Source organism: Gracilinanus agilis, chromosome 6 (assembly GCF_016433145.1).
Source record: "Gracilinanus agilis isolate LMUSP501 chromosome 6, AgileGrace, whole genome shotgun sequence".
Taxonomy (NCBI): Eukaryota; Metazoa; Chordata; class Mammalia; order Didelphimorphia; family Didelphidae; genus Gracilinanus; species Gracilinanus agilis.
This window is the reverse complement of record NC_058135.1, coordinates 278,104,267-278,118,731: the sequence shown is the minus strand read 5'-3', so window position 1 is coordinate 278,118,731 and position 14,465 is coordinate 278,104,267. Positions and strand designations below refer to the sequence as shown.

Below are 14,465 nucleotides of genomic sequence, written 5' to 3'. Positions count from 1 at the left end.
ACAGCTCATTGGAAATAGAGATTGTCTTTAGAAGAAATAATCTCATTCCAAGTTCTCTTGCTCCTATCAGATTTAGGCCAACTGAAGTCCCAAGGTGACATTTCTTCAAGGGCTCCAAATGTGGGCACACATAAACCAGCTAAGTAACATGGGGACCTGCTCTCCTGGGAATTTCTGGACCCAGAGGATGAAGAAAGATTATGAGAAAAAGTGATCATTAGCTATTCTTCTGACTTCCCAGGAGTGTCATTATTTCCCAATTACTCAGGAATTTTGCAGTAATAATCACAAATCACATTTCTAAGGTACTTTAAAGTTTGCAAAGCATCTAACTTCCTATATCTCTGAGGGTCTGGTACTGCCCTCTTGTCATTTTTCATTTTTCAGATAGATAACCTGTGGTTCAGAGCACCCAACTAATTAAATTTCGGTTCATGTAACTAGTAAGCAGTCCTTTACTAATTCAATGGACATTTAATAAATATCTTCTATGTGTCAGACATTATGGTAGAAAAAGTCAAGATCCAGACGCCATTCACTTGTGTATAAGTCTGATGAGGCACAATGGAGTGAGCTCTGAACATGAAGTCAGGATAGATGAGTTCGAATATTACCTCAGACACTTATTAGCTGTGGACAATCGTTTGACCTCAGCCTCAATTTCCTTACAAGTAAAATGGGGATAATAATAGCACTTACCTCATAGAGTTTTTCTGTGATGCTCATATGAGATAACAGATCAAGCATTTTGCAAGTTTTAAACTTCTATATAAATGCTCTTCATGCTATTATTATATATATTAAGTATTATTACACATATATCTGGGAAATATGTGCCATTCATCATGCTAGAAAATCTTTAATGGTGTACAATAAGACTTCTGCTACAAAGTTGGAGAATGGGTAATTGTCAATTAAGCAATAGAAAACAGAACTATCAAATTCCTAATGGAGACCAAACACTGTACTTGGCATAAAAACATATAGATGACATAGAGCCTGCTCTCAAAGAATTTACATTGTATATGAGAAAATATACACTCATTCAAATATATCTGTGCATATATGTATATATGATCTATCTATCTATCTATCTAAGATATTTCAGGAAGGATACTAATCATAGTATTAGTCATGGAATGGTGAAAAAACCTTTATTGTTTGAACCTAGTCCTTTGTGTCTGGGAAACTTAATCATCCATTCCGACTGCTTAGAGATCCTTTGCTAAGGGCCTACTGACCATAATCACTTCTGAAAGTTCATGGATCAAGTTTTCTCACAATGATATATATATATAATATAAATAAATATATTTAAATATAAATATAAATAAATAGAAATAGAAATAAACATAATATATAAACATAACACACATAAATAAACTATAAATATAAATAAATATTCACAAAAATGAAAAACAAACAAATGAATAAATATGTGTTTATGTGTGTGTATATATATATGCATATATATATTTATTTTTATTACCATGTAAAATGTATTTCCATATTGGTCACTGTTGTAAGAGTTGGTCATTGTTGTAACACTCATATAAAACCAAAATCCCTAAATAAAGCCATAAATACACACTGACATGAAAGCTAGTATGTTTTGTAGGAATTAAATTAATGGTCTGACTAAAATATAAAGTTATAAATAATATGGTAGTCGCCAAATTAAATTATTATTGCTCAAAGTCGAAATGACTTTTAATAGCTTTTATTTACAAAAGAGGTGGAAAGAGTGAAAGTAGAGAAATATAGAAAGGTAGAGAGGACATTCAACCTATCTATCTAAATATATATCTGGTTCTTGACTCAGCCAGGACTTGCTGACCTTCAGCCGGAATTAAACACTATCCAGAAGACAGGAAGGAAAAGCCAGCTACTCACTCACCCAAGTTCCCTCCAAGAGGTAGGTCAAGATGATGACTTGAGCTTAAGGTGACTTTGAGGCCAACTTTCTTGAAGCTGACTTTCTTATTGAAGTCCACTTCCTTCAGCCCCAGAAATTTAGGACCTTTTATGGTGGCTTCTTGTCCCTTCCCCTCCTCAGAGGGGCCAATCAAGTTTCCAAAATGCCTAGACACTGCCCAGGGGTGCAGTGTCTGTGGGATCCACTTCTCACTTTCTGGAAGGTTTAAATTCTCATCAAAAAGGTTCACAGATTCCTGAATGATGAAGTTTTTGAGGGTGTGAATTCTCTAAGTGGTTTTCAGCTCCTCCACCTAGTTCAAGCTTTTGTTGATTCAATCAAAAGGTAGACTAAGGAGAGTTAATCCTGTCTTTTATAATCTAGTGAGGTACTAAGTAGGGATATTTAAGTTATTAACCAAAGTGTTAACTCAAAATTAACAAAGGGAATAAAGGACTCCTTTTCACAAGTGTGAACTCAGAACAGACAAAGAGAACAAAGAATTCCCTTTTTACATCTTTGATCTACATCCATCCTACTCAACAGTTCTTCTCTGGAGGGGATAGCTTTCTCCATGATAAACTCTTTAAAATTTTCCCAGATCATTGCATTGGTGAGAGCAGTTGAGTTTTCAAAGTTGGTCATTGGACAATATTGTTGTTATTATAAATGTTCTCCCAGTTCTACTTATTTCACTCTGCATTAGTTCATGTAGATCATTTCAGTTTTTTCTGAAATCATTCTGCCTATCATTTCTTCTTCTTTTTTTTTTTATTAAACCTTTACCTTGTCTTAGAATCATGACTGTGTATTGGTTCTAAGGCAGAAGATTGATAAGGGTTAGGCAATGGGGGTTAAATGACTTGCCCAGGGTCACATCTAGGAAGTGTCTGAGACCAGATTTGAACTCAGGATCTCCTGTCTCTGGACCTGGTTCTTATTCCACTGAGCCACCTAGCAGCCCCCCTGCCTATTAGTTCTTATAGCACACTAGTACTTTTTTACCAACATGTACCAAAATTTATTTAGCCATTCCCCAATTGATGGACATTCCCTCAGTGTCCATTTTTTTGCCTTCACAAAAAGAGCTGTTATAAATAATTTTGTACAAATAGTTTCTTTCCCCTTTTTTTAATTGTCTCTTTGGGATATAGACCTAGTAGTGATATTACAGATGAAAGGGTTTGCATAGTTTTATAGCCCTTTGGGCATAGTTCCAAATCACCTTTCAGAATGGTTGGATCTGTGTTATTTAAAATCACCTGGGGCTCTATTTGGAAGGATTGAGCCTCAATATATGTATCAATATGGTGTTTGACAAACTTCTGTGGACCTGTGGGGGACCTTGGAACTACATTTCCCGTGGTCCAACGAGTTTTCTGTTTTGGATTACATATTCAAGGTGAGGGACAACTTTAAATATGGGAAAGTGACTTTGAACTTCCTCTTTAGCTACCTGGGCTCGGGGAGATACAAAAGGTAAAATGGCTTAGGTGGCAGTTTGAATACTTACAGGCGCGTGGTCTAATGATTTTTATCTCTATCAGCATGGCTTTTATTAAAATACTATTCTCCCTTCTAATCTCAGCCATCCTCATTTTTAATAATAACAGATCAATTCACAACTCCACCAACAATGCATTAGTGTCCCAATTTTGCTCCCCCCCAACATTTATCACTTTACTGTCATACAATATGATAGATGTGAGCTGGTTCCTCAACCATGTTTTAATTTGTATTTCTCTAATCAAGAGTGATTTAAAACATTTATTTCATATGATTATTGATAGCTTTGATTTCTTTATCTGAAAACTGTTTCTTCATATCCTTTGACCATTTGTCAATTGGGGAATAGCTTGTATTAGTATAAATTTGACTTAATTCTCCATAGATTTGAGAAATGCAACCTTTATCAAAGAAATTTGCTACAAGTCCCACCCCCTTAGTTTGTTGTTTCCCCTTTAATCTTGATTACATTAGTTTTGTTTGTAAAGAGCCTTTTAATTTAATATAATAAAATTATTCATTTTACATCTTATAATGTTCTCTACTCTCTTTGGTCATAAAGTCTTCCCTTCTTCAAAGATCTGCCAGATAAACTATTTATGTTACCCTAATTTATTTATGGCATCACTCTATATCTAAATCATATATTTATTTTGACCTTAACTGGGTATATAGAATGTGAGATACTGGCCCATACCTAGTTTCTTCAAATACTGTTTTCTAGTTTCCCCAGCAACTCTTATTCTAAAACTGGGGTCTTAGGGTTTATCATACACTGTTTTCAAAATTATAGTAAGGATTTTTTATACAAAATTGCATTGATTATTTTTTATTTTTTTTTTAAACCCTTAACTTCTGTGTATTGGCTCCTAGGTGGAAGAGTGGTAAGGGTAGGCAATGGGGGTCAAGTGACTTGCCCAGGGTCACTCAGCTGGGAAGTGTCTGAGGCCGGATTTGAACCTAGGAACTCCTGTCTCTAGATCCACTGAGCTACCCAGCTGCCCTAATTACATTGATTATTATAAAGAAAATAAAATTATTTTGCAATTCTAAAGAATTTATCTGATAAATTTAAAAGATAGAAGAGTTTTGTATGTTGATGAACGACCCTGATGAATTTTGTACAAGATTTTTGATAGGCCATGGGACAAAAATCTCTCTTTCCCCAATCCCTACTGAAATTACCAACAACCCCCCTTCAATACCCTCCAGCTCAAGCAAAACCTATACAAACACCAAGACTCTGTTCCTTAGTCCTGCATGGCTAATCATCAGCATGAGATCTCCCCCCACCCACCAGAGACCATGGTTCCATTCCACATCCCCCTCAGGACTATCCAATGAGGTTGGCCCAGGTAGCCTACCTTGACCAATAGAGGCAAAACAGATTACCTAATCCTTGACAACCATGCTATAAAGTCTACATCCATCTCTACTCAGGTGGAGACCCAGCAGCCATCTTTATTGGTGCTGATCTCCCCCCTTTCCCCCTTTTCCCCATTCCCTTCCCCCTACTCAGACGGTTCTCTGCAGCTATCTCTACTAGAACTGCTCCTCCATGCCCCTCTTTGCCTTCAATAAAGCCTTGCTATACCACCTCTGCCATTCCTCCCATTCCCTACCTTCCTTTCTTACAATAAAGTTTCACTATACCACCTCAATCTAGTCTCATTAGTCTTGTATTGAACTCCCATCAGTGAGAACTGACAATTCTTTTATCAGGTACAGCCCTTAGGTAATGATAAAAACAGCAAGTGGCTTGCAGAAACTGAAATTTGTTAGGTTTGGAGAAATGAATTCAAGAGATTGTACTAAATTATATTGTCTTGTTCCTGGCTGAGTTTCCTAGGAATCTCTATAAGTGATTTGGAACCAGAGAAGCAGAGCCATCTTCAGAGCTGCCTCAAGAATGAGACTTATTTCATAACATCCAATAAAAATATTTTCAAGGGCTGGGGGATTATATGGACATCTGGGACTTGAGACCATATGGGATGATTAAATGGATACTAGGAGTTGGTTACTAGGCTACAAGGAGATTTGACATTAGTTAATAAACTGATGATCATTATTGTACTACTTTGACCTTTTGTTTCATGATATTTATGTTCATGTTTAAATTTTCTTGATTACCTTGGCAACAACAATAAAAAATTCTCTTGAAATTAGTCCATTATGAGTCTTTGAAGTAGTTTGATTTGTAGCCTGGTTTATATAATTCTGATTATCTGAAAAATTTTATGAACTTGGCTTATAGATAAGTGACCCATGGGGGAAGTGTGATGCGTACTCCTACATGAATAAAAAAGGGGAACTGAAGGAACTGATGAGATTAGAAGAGCAAGTGGTAGTGGAAACTGAGTGAACCATATTAATGCCATCTTGTGATTCAATTATGGAGCTAGCTCAGTTCTCTTGCTTATTTAAAACTTTTTAAAATTAAAAACTTTTTTAGTAATAGAATTTTTTTCCCCAAGGATCTCAGCCATTTCCTCACCTGACTCACATCATAGGTCAGTTCTTTTTCTATTAAATTGTGAGTCTAGTCCAATTTCTGACTTGTGAGAAAACTTTATTCAATTGTGAGAATTCTGAAAAAATCCTGATTGTTTGAAACTAGTATTGCATCTCTGAGAGGCTGGTCCAAGCCCTACATGCTTCTGAGACACTCTTGAAGATCCTAGGATTTGCTGACCAGAAATGAAGTCAGACCTGAAGATTGATACAGTTTTCTCACAATTATATACCTTAAGCAATCTATATGTCTTATCTCAAAGTGGTCCTTTATTGGTCAATCAGTTATTGTTTTCATCGAAACAGAATTTTGGTGAGAGTGGGACACTTTTCTGATTTTCGAGAATTGTATTGTATTGTAGAGAATTCTGAAAACAGAAAGTCCCTCATCTTTCCTCCAATCAGAAATCAGATTACTTAATTTTCTATCCTGGTTAATTGTTTCACTTAAATTACTAGGCATTATTTGATTAATTGTTTTTCAACATATAAAAATTCATCTTTTCTTCTATTTAGGGTCCAGTGCCAAAGCTGATGAAGGCAACCAGTCCTGATTAATCATGTAATTGGAATGAATAAATTGATATCCTCAGAAACTCAAACCTTTCTTTTCCCAGTCATTTCATCTTTCATTTGCCAAACAACTTCGAAAAGACTTTTTGGAGAAGGTTATTCTTAAGCAGATTATTGAAGAAAATATAAGATTCTTCAAGGTACATGTAAGGTGGGAGAGCATTCCAGGCATAAGGGATGACTACTGTGAAGTAACATTAATGGAAGATGGAATGCTATGTTATTAAGGAAAACCAAGAAAATCACATGTGTTAGATTGAAGATTGGGGTAAGAGAAATGTACTAACATATCTAGAAAAACAGGTTGAAACCAGCTTCTAGTTCTTTGTTCTTTGAAGGTTGAACTGTGTAGTTTGCATTTTATCATAGTGGCAATAAGGAACTACTGGATTTTATTGAATAGGGGAATAACATGGCCAAACATGTGAATAAGGGAAGTCATTTTGGCATCTGTGGGTATAAAGAATTGGAATCGGGAGAGGCTTGAGATGAGCAGAGAAATTATGAGACCATGACAGTATCCAAAGTGAGAGGTGATCAAAGTCTGAACTAAGATGGTGACTCCGTGAGAAGTGAGGAAGAGACAGATGTGAAATATTATAGAAGTAAGAACTATAATATTTGGTACCTCATTGCCATCCATATGAGATGATGGAGAATTAGGAGTTGAAAATAAAAATTAGATTATGAAATTCAGAGATTAGAAGGAAGGTGGTACCTTTGACAGAAAGAGGAAAGTGTGGAGAGGAATGGGTTTAGAGAGAAACATAGTGAGTTCCATTCTGAATATATTAAGTTTGAGATGCATATTATTTATTTAATTCAAATTTTAAAAATAAATAAATATTCACCAGGTATTTAGAAAGCTCCCCTTATGTGCTAATTGATTGAGGACTTCACTTTCCCCCTCTCAGAAGTAGATAAATCTAATGAAAAATAATTAACAAAGAAGTTAAGGAGATGAATAGTCTTAGATGATTTGAACATGATAAACATCTGGAGAGAACTGAATGGGAATAGAAAGAAGTATGCCTTCTCCTCAGTGGTGCATAGTACATTTACAAAAATGCTCAACTACATGCCAACAAATTTAACAACGTGAGTGCAAAGGAGGAATACTTACAAAAATATAAACTGCCTCTACTATCAGAGGAGGAAAAACATATGACAACAAACTTATTTTAGAAAAAGAAACTGAAGAGGCAATAAATGGGCTTCCATGAAAAAATAAATTGGATCATAAGGATTCATAAATTAATTCTATCAAATTTTTAAATAATTCCATTATAAAATAAATTATTCAAAATAATAGGTAAAGAAGGAGCTTTATCAAACTCCTTTTCTGAAACAAATATGGTACTGATACCTGAACTAGAAGAGCAAAAGCAGAAAAAAGAAAATTATAGACCACTTTCATTAATGAAATATGAATGCAAAAATCTTAAATAAAATACTAGATAGTAGACTACAACAATGCAACACAAAGATTACATATTTGATCAAATAGGACTTATACCAGGAAAGCAGGGATGGTATAATATAAGGAAGACTATCAATATAATTGATTACAGAAATTACAAAACTAGTAAAAACACATGATCATATCAATACATGCAGAAAAGTCTTTGATAAAATACAATGCTCATGTTTATTAAAAACACTGGAAAGCACAGGTATAAATGGAATTTTTCTTAAAATGATTTTTAGGAAAGGATAGGAAGGGTTTTCCTAAAGCCATCAACCAGTATTATTTGTAATAGGGATAAGTTAGAAGCCTTCGCAATAAGATCACTAGTAAGTAAATGTTCCCATTATCACCAATATGTTTTAACATAATATTTGAATTGCTAACAATAGTAATGAAAAGAAAAATAAATCAAAGGAATAAGAATGAGTCAAGAGGTAATAATACTATCTTTTTTTTGGAGACAATATGATGACATATGTGGAATGTCCTAGAGATCCAAATGAAATATTAGTTGTAATTATCAATAATTTTTTAAGTAGAAGTATATAAAATAAACTCATATAAATCATCAGCATTTTTATGTGTCACTAACAAAGGTCTTCAAGAATAGAGATACTCCATTTAAAATAACCACAGATAAAATATAATACCTGGGAATATATCTGCCAAAACAGAACCAGGAACTATACCAACATAATTATAAAGTGTTTTTTACACAAATCGAATCAGATTTAAATAATAGAGAATTACTAATTATTCATGGATGGTCAAGACTAATTTAATTAAAGTGACAATTTTACTTAAACTAATTTTTTAAAGTCGTTTAAAGTAGTTTAAAACAAAAAAGTAAAAAAAAAGTAGTTTTTAAAGTAGTTTAAAACTACTTAAAATAATTATTCAATGCCATGTCAAAAGTTCATGTCTTGTCTCCTACACTTTATGATTGTTTAACTATGGACAAGCCATTTAAATTCTGGAGTCCCCAAGCAAGTCTCTAACATTAAAAATACAGAAATGATTTTATTGGGAAGGCTTCTAGCTTATCCCCACTATATATAATGCTTGCTGATGGTTTTAGAGAGCTACTACTTATAATTTTAGGAAAAGCCCAATTTATTCCAGTACTTTTTAGTGTTTCAAAAAGGAATGAGTGCTATATTTTGTAAAAAGCTTTTCCAGCATCTATCAAGATAATCATGTGATTTTTTAATGTTTTTTTTATTGATATGGTCAATAATGCTGATAGTCTTCCTAATATTAAACCAACCCTGCATTTTTGATATAAATCCCATCTGGTCATAGTGAATGATTCTTCCTCATATATTGCTATAGTCTCCTTGCTAATATTTTATTCTAAATTTCTACATTCATGTTCATTAACAAAATTGGTCTTTAATTTCCTTTTTCTATTTTTGCTCTTCAAAGTTTAGCTGTCAGCACCATATTTGTGTTATAAAAGGAATTTAGTAGGATTCCTTCTTTGCCTATTTTCCTTGTTTATATAGTACTGGAATGAATTGTTCTTTAAATGTTTGCTAGACTTTACTTCTGGATTCATCTAGCCCTGAGGATTTTTCTTTGTGGAGTTCATTGATGGTTTGTCCAATTTCTTTTTCTGAAATGGGATTATTCAAATATTCTATTTCCTCTTTTGTTACTCTGGGTGATTTGTATTTTTTACAAACATTCATCCATTTAGCTTAGATCATCAGATTTATTGGTATATAATTGGGCAAAATAATTCCTAATGTTTGCTTTAATTTCCTCTTCATTGTTGTGAATTCAAACTTTTCATTTTTGATACTGATAATTTGATTTTCTTCTTTCCTTTTTTAAAGCAAGTTAACTAATGCTCTATCTATTTTATTTTATTTTATTTCATTTTTTTCATAAAACCAATTCCTAGTCAAACAAAAATTTACACTAGCCTGTCAAGACAACTTTGGGTTTTAAAGCAAAGGATCTTACTTCTGAACTTCTGAACCATATCTCTCTGAGGAAATGGGTAGAACCCTCCCTACAATGCTGGGAGACATTGTGTTGGTGCTGTAAAAGCTGTTCTAAGTGATGACTCTTGAAATCCAGAAGAGAATGACCTCTGATTCAGAGTGAGGTCAGAGTCTGCCAAATCAGCAGGTCTCAGAAAAATGACATGTTTTAAAGCAAGAGTTCTTACTTCTGAACCATATCTCTCTGAGGTGGTGGGTGTAACATCTCTACAATACTTCTCCATCTGTTCTCCCCTCCAACATGTTATGTTCAAGGGTAAGTATATGCCACTAACATGTCTTCCATAAAAGGGAAAGATAATGCAAGATTCTTAGATAATGCAACCCCAGAGATAACTGTTCAATTATCCTTTAGTTATTAAAATCAAGTATGAGAAAATATGAAGAAGAATGTTTTCCAGAGGTGTCCACTATTGTTTTTGAAGACATTTTGCATGCTATCTAGATGAAGAAGGGATTCCCTATAAATTACCAGGTCTTCTGGATGCTCCTGTTTACTTAAAATTGTGTGTGCTTACTATTTCAAACCTACTTACTGAAACAGATTGATTTCTGAGAAGAGACTACCTTAGTAATACATATGTGACAACTAAAAAGATGATACAAATCTTTATAGTTCAGACAATGATATATAATTTATTGAGAGTCCATGATTTAATCATTAGTACAAATTACTATTACAAATACTGTACAGAGACTGTGAATTTAAGCCCAAAATGAAATGGGAGGAATAATAGTGTCTGAATTGCATTTTGGAAAATGACCAGTGTTTTCAATGATCACCAGGAGTTGCACCTCAGGGCAAAGATTTATTTTCTTAATACAAACATTCTCTGAATAGTAATGAGTAGTCACAGATATTAGAACATTAAAATTTCTGAGGAATCAGAGGGATGGATAATTCAAAGGGGAGTGGATGTAGCCATTGTGGATTCAAGTAGACTGCAGTACATTTAAAAATATACAGAAAGGGGGCATTGAATTTAAATTTTACCCAGAATTGGTTATATTCCCTTAGCTGAAATGTTGTCTACATGTTGAAGAAACAAAATGGGGTGCTCTTTGAACTAATCCAATATCTAGTTCTTAATGAAAAGAAATGAGAAGCTCTTTGCTTAAATATTTCCCTGAACTACTCCCTGGACTGTAAGGGAAATTTTTTTTGTGATAACATCCATGGCCTCTTTTACCTCCTTGTTCCTCAGACTATAGATGAGGGGGTTCAGCATGGGGATGATGATGCCATAAAACACAGAGGCCACTTTATCATTCTCTTGTGACTCAGTGGAAGAAGGTTGTAAATACATGTAAAAGAGTGTGCCATAGAAAATGGTGACAGCAGTCAGGTGGGAGGCACAAGTAGAGAAGGCTTTGTGCCTCCCTGAAGCAGAGGACATCCTCAAGATGGCAGCCAGGATGTAAACATAGGAGAAAAACACAACCAGCAATGTATTTGAGAGGTTAAAGCCCACAAAAATGATTAACAACATGACATTGACATCAGTATTGGAACAGGAAAGTACCAAGATTGGGGGTGCATCACAAAAGAAGTGATTGATTATGTTGGAATTGCAGAAGGACAGTGAAAAGAGAAAGCTTGCATGTGTAGTGACATTTAGGAAACCAATGACATAGGATCCAGTGACGAGTAGAATGCAGACCTTTTGGGACATGACTATTGGATAACGGAGTGGGTTGCAGATGGCCACATAACGGTCTATAGCCATGGCAGCCAGAAGGTAACATTCAATTGTGGCAAACATGCCATAAACATATAATTGCACCACACATCCTGAGAATGAGATAGATTTATCCAAGACGAGGAAGTTCAGTATCATCTTGGGAGTGATGGCAGAGGTGTAACAGAGGTCAGCAAAAGCCAAGTTTTGGAGGAAAAAATACATGGGAGTGTGAAGGCGAGCATCACCCTTGATGAGCAGAATCATACCAACATTAGCCACTAGAGAAGTCATGTAGATGACCAGAAAGACAAGGAAGAGAACGTACTGTAGTTCTTGTCGAACTGCAAATCCCACTAGAATGAATTTAGTCACTCTGGTGCCATTTCCTTGCATCGTGGTTTTTGTATTATCTGCAAATAAAGGATACAGAGAGAAAATATCAAGAGATTTTTGTTGACCTCAAATAAGGAATGAAATAGCTTTTAACTTAGTGTTGGAGACTTTTCTTTCAAAAATATGATTTTATTGAAATAGTTTGGTTTCACATCACCTTCCTTTTTGAATTAAACCCTCCCTACTCCCTGATCCAAAAGGCCATCCTTCATAACAAAGATTGAAAAGAAGGACAAGAAAGGAGTTCAGCAAAACCAACCACATATGAACTGTATCTGAGGATGCTCTCCCATTTTTTCTTACACTCTAAGGTTGGTTTCTTAAGGTTACTACACATAATGCAGTTGAGGAAGCATGCCTTTTCTTGTCACTTTTAACCTGACTCTTAAAAACAATTTCAAAAGGAGTCCAGGCATGTTTGCTCTCAGCAGTGACATTAGGAGAAGAATAAGTTTCCAGTCTCTATGATGCTCTTATGAAGGGTAAAGCCCTTCCTGGGCTGAGCAAATCAGAAAACTAATAAATAGCCTTTATATAACACCTTAAAATTTACAAAACAACTCTTATTTTAAAATTTAATCCTCACAGCAGCCATGAGACATAGGTGTTACTATTTCCTCATGATACAGAAGAGGAAATTAGGCAAGGAGAGGTTAAGTGTTTTGTCCAGAGTCCCTTTAGTGATATATAAAACAGATTTTGAACTCAAGACCACTTGACTACAGGTTCAGCACTCCATTCGTTATTTTACCTTACTTCCTCTTTTGAGTTTGTCAGTAATAATAATTTAAAAACCCTCATAAGAATTTTCAAACAAACTATTAGTATTAGTAGTGTTATCATCCTGGAGGTGCTCTGTCAGCATTTTTGTTTTCCTAGAGGGGAAAAAGATGAGTATGGAGAGATATTTAGAACCAGAGTATCACAGGCTGTTAGAAAATGAGCCCAAATATCAGGGATAGAAAGGTATCCACAATAGGAAATATTAGATCTGAATGACGGAATCCTGGAACCTAGAACCTAAAACCTAGAATGATATGAGTCTTCAGGAACTTTAGAACTGAAATGAAATCAAAACTGAAAGGTGTATTGGATATCTTTTAGCTATTATCATCTCTTTCTGTTAATGGATGAAGAAACAAAGGCCATAGGGAGATCACATGATTTGCTTAGGGCTACACAAATCTATTCCTCAACTCTGAGCTAGTGGTAAAACTATAACTAGAGTCCAGTTGTCCTTACATAAAATCCAGTGTTGTTGCTTTTTTTCTTCTCTTATGGAGACTGGATCTCCCATGAGGGTCACATCTCTTGATCCTGCTATAAATTCCATTTCTGACTTGGTCTAGTCCATCCCTTCTCTTTTAGTCCAATGACCTACTTACTGCTCCTCTTGGCTCATTTTATTGGTGCTAGTCTTACTGGGGACACCCAATTGCCTTTAGCCCCACTGTTCCTTAGAATTTAGGACCTCGTGATCCATCAGCCTCAGTCTTCCTCAGTAAAAGGGATCACAGGCATGTGCCACAACAACCTTCCTTTCTTCCTATACCCTCCTCCAGTGGTGAATCCATTTTCCTCATGTTCCTTTTCTTCCCAGTGACTTTACATATCTCTCTGCCTCAATTGTATAAGCTATGCCAATACTTCTGTACTTAATTCACATTTCTACAGTGTTTTCCTATAGGAATTATTGGGTTGAGATGTCTTCATTGATGTCACTTCATCCCTATTGTCTCATCATTGTGCCACACTTTTCTTGCCATTATGCCCATAATCAGTGTCCCCCTGCAGATAATCTTTGCTTCATTGCTGTCTCCTACCACAACTCCTTATTTTCTCTCACTAAGTGAAAGACCAGAGAGGTTAGTTAGTGAGTTCTCACAGGTAAAGTTTGAGTCCATCTTGACTCTGGCCCCTCCAAACCAGTTCTTCCTCTGAACTTACCTGTTTCTTTGGTGGCATCTCAGTGTTCTCCCTCACCCAGACTCTGCATCCAAATCAGGTATAACTACCCATTCCAGCAACAGCCACTTGCTATAAGTTCCTACATTCTTTCAATTCTTCCAATAAAACTACACTTGCTTCCATTCTGAGCTTTTTAGTCCCAAAGCCACCCTGATAGTTCTACCCCTCATCATGCTTGTTCTGGGCTATTAGATTGCCTCCTGATGATTCTCTCTCTTTCCATTGTCTTCACAAAGTTTTCAAAAAACTCTGCCTTGGGCAAATAAGACCCTTGTTCTTTTCAGGTATATCTGGTAGTTCCCTATTGCTGTTGTTTGTCCATATAACATGATATCCCTTTCATCACGTATTTAGGGACTTGTTCTAACTTCCTTCTACAGCTTGTTTCTCATTATTCCTCTTTTTACTCTCTACATTTCAGCCCAATTGGTCGGCCA

The 14,465-nt window shown here is 35.2% G+C and overlaps 1 protein-coding gene across 1 annotated transcript; it reads right to left on the bottom strand.

Moving 5' to 3' along the window:
- Positions 1-11,100: 11,100 nt before the first annotated feature.
- LOC123252685 (putative olfactory receptor 5AK3) lies at positions 11,101-12,060 on the bottom strand. The gene has a single exon (XM_044681949.1). It carries the CDS (start codon positions 12,058-12,060, stop codon positions 11,101-11,103), a length of 960 nt encoding a protein of 319 aa, XP_044537884.1.
- Between the last annotated feature and the right edge of the window lie 2,405 nt (positions 12,061-14,465).

Excerpts from the sequence above, each read along its gene's own strand:
- LOC123252685 (XM_044681949.1), bottom strand. The coding sequence starts at position 12,060 with ATGCAAGGAAATGGCACCAGAGTGACTAAATTCATTCTAGTGGGATTT.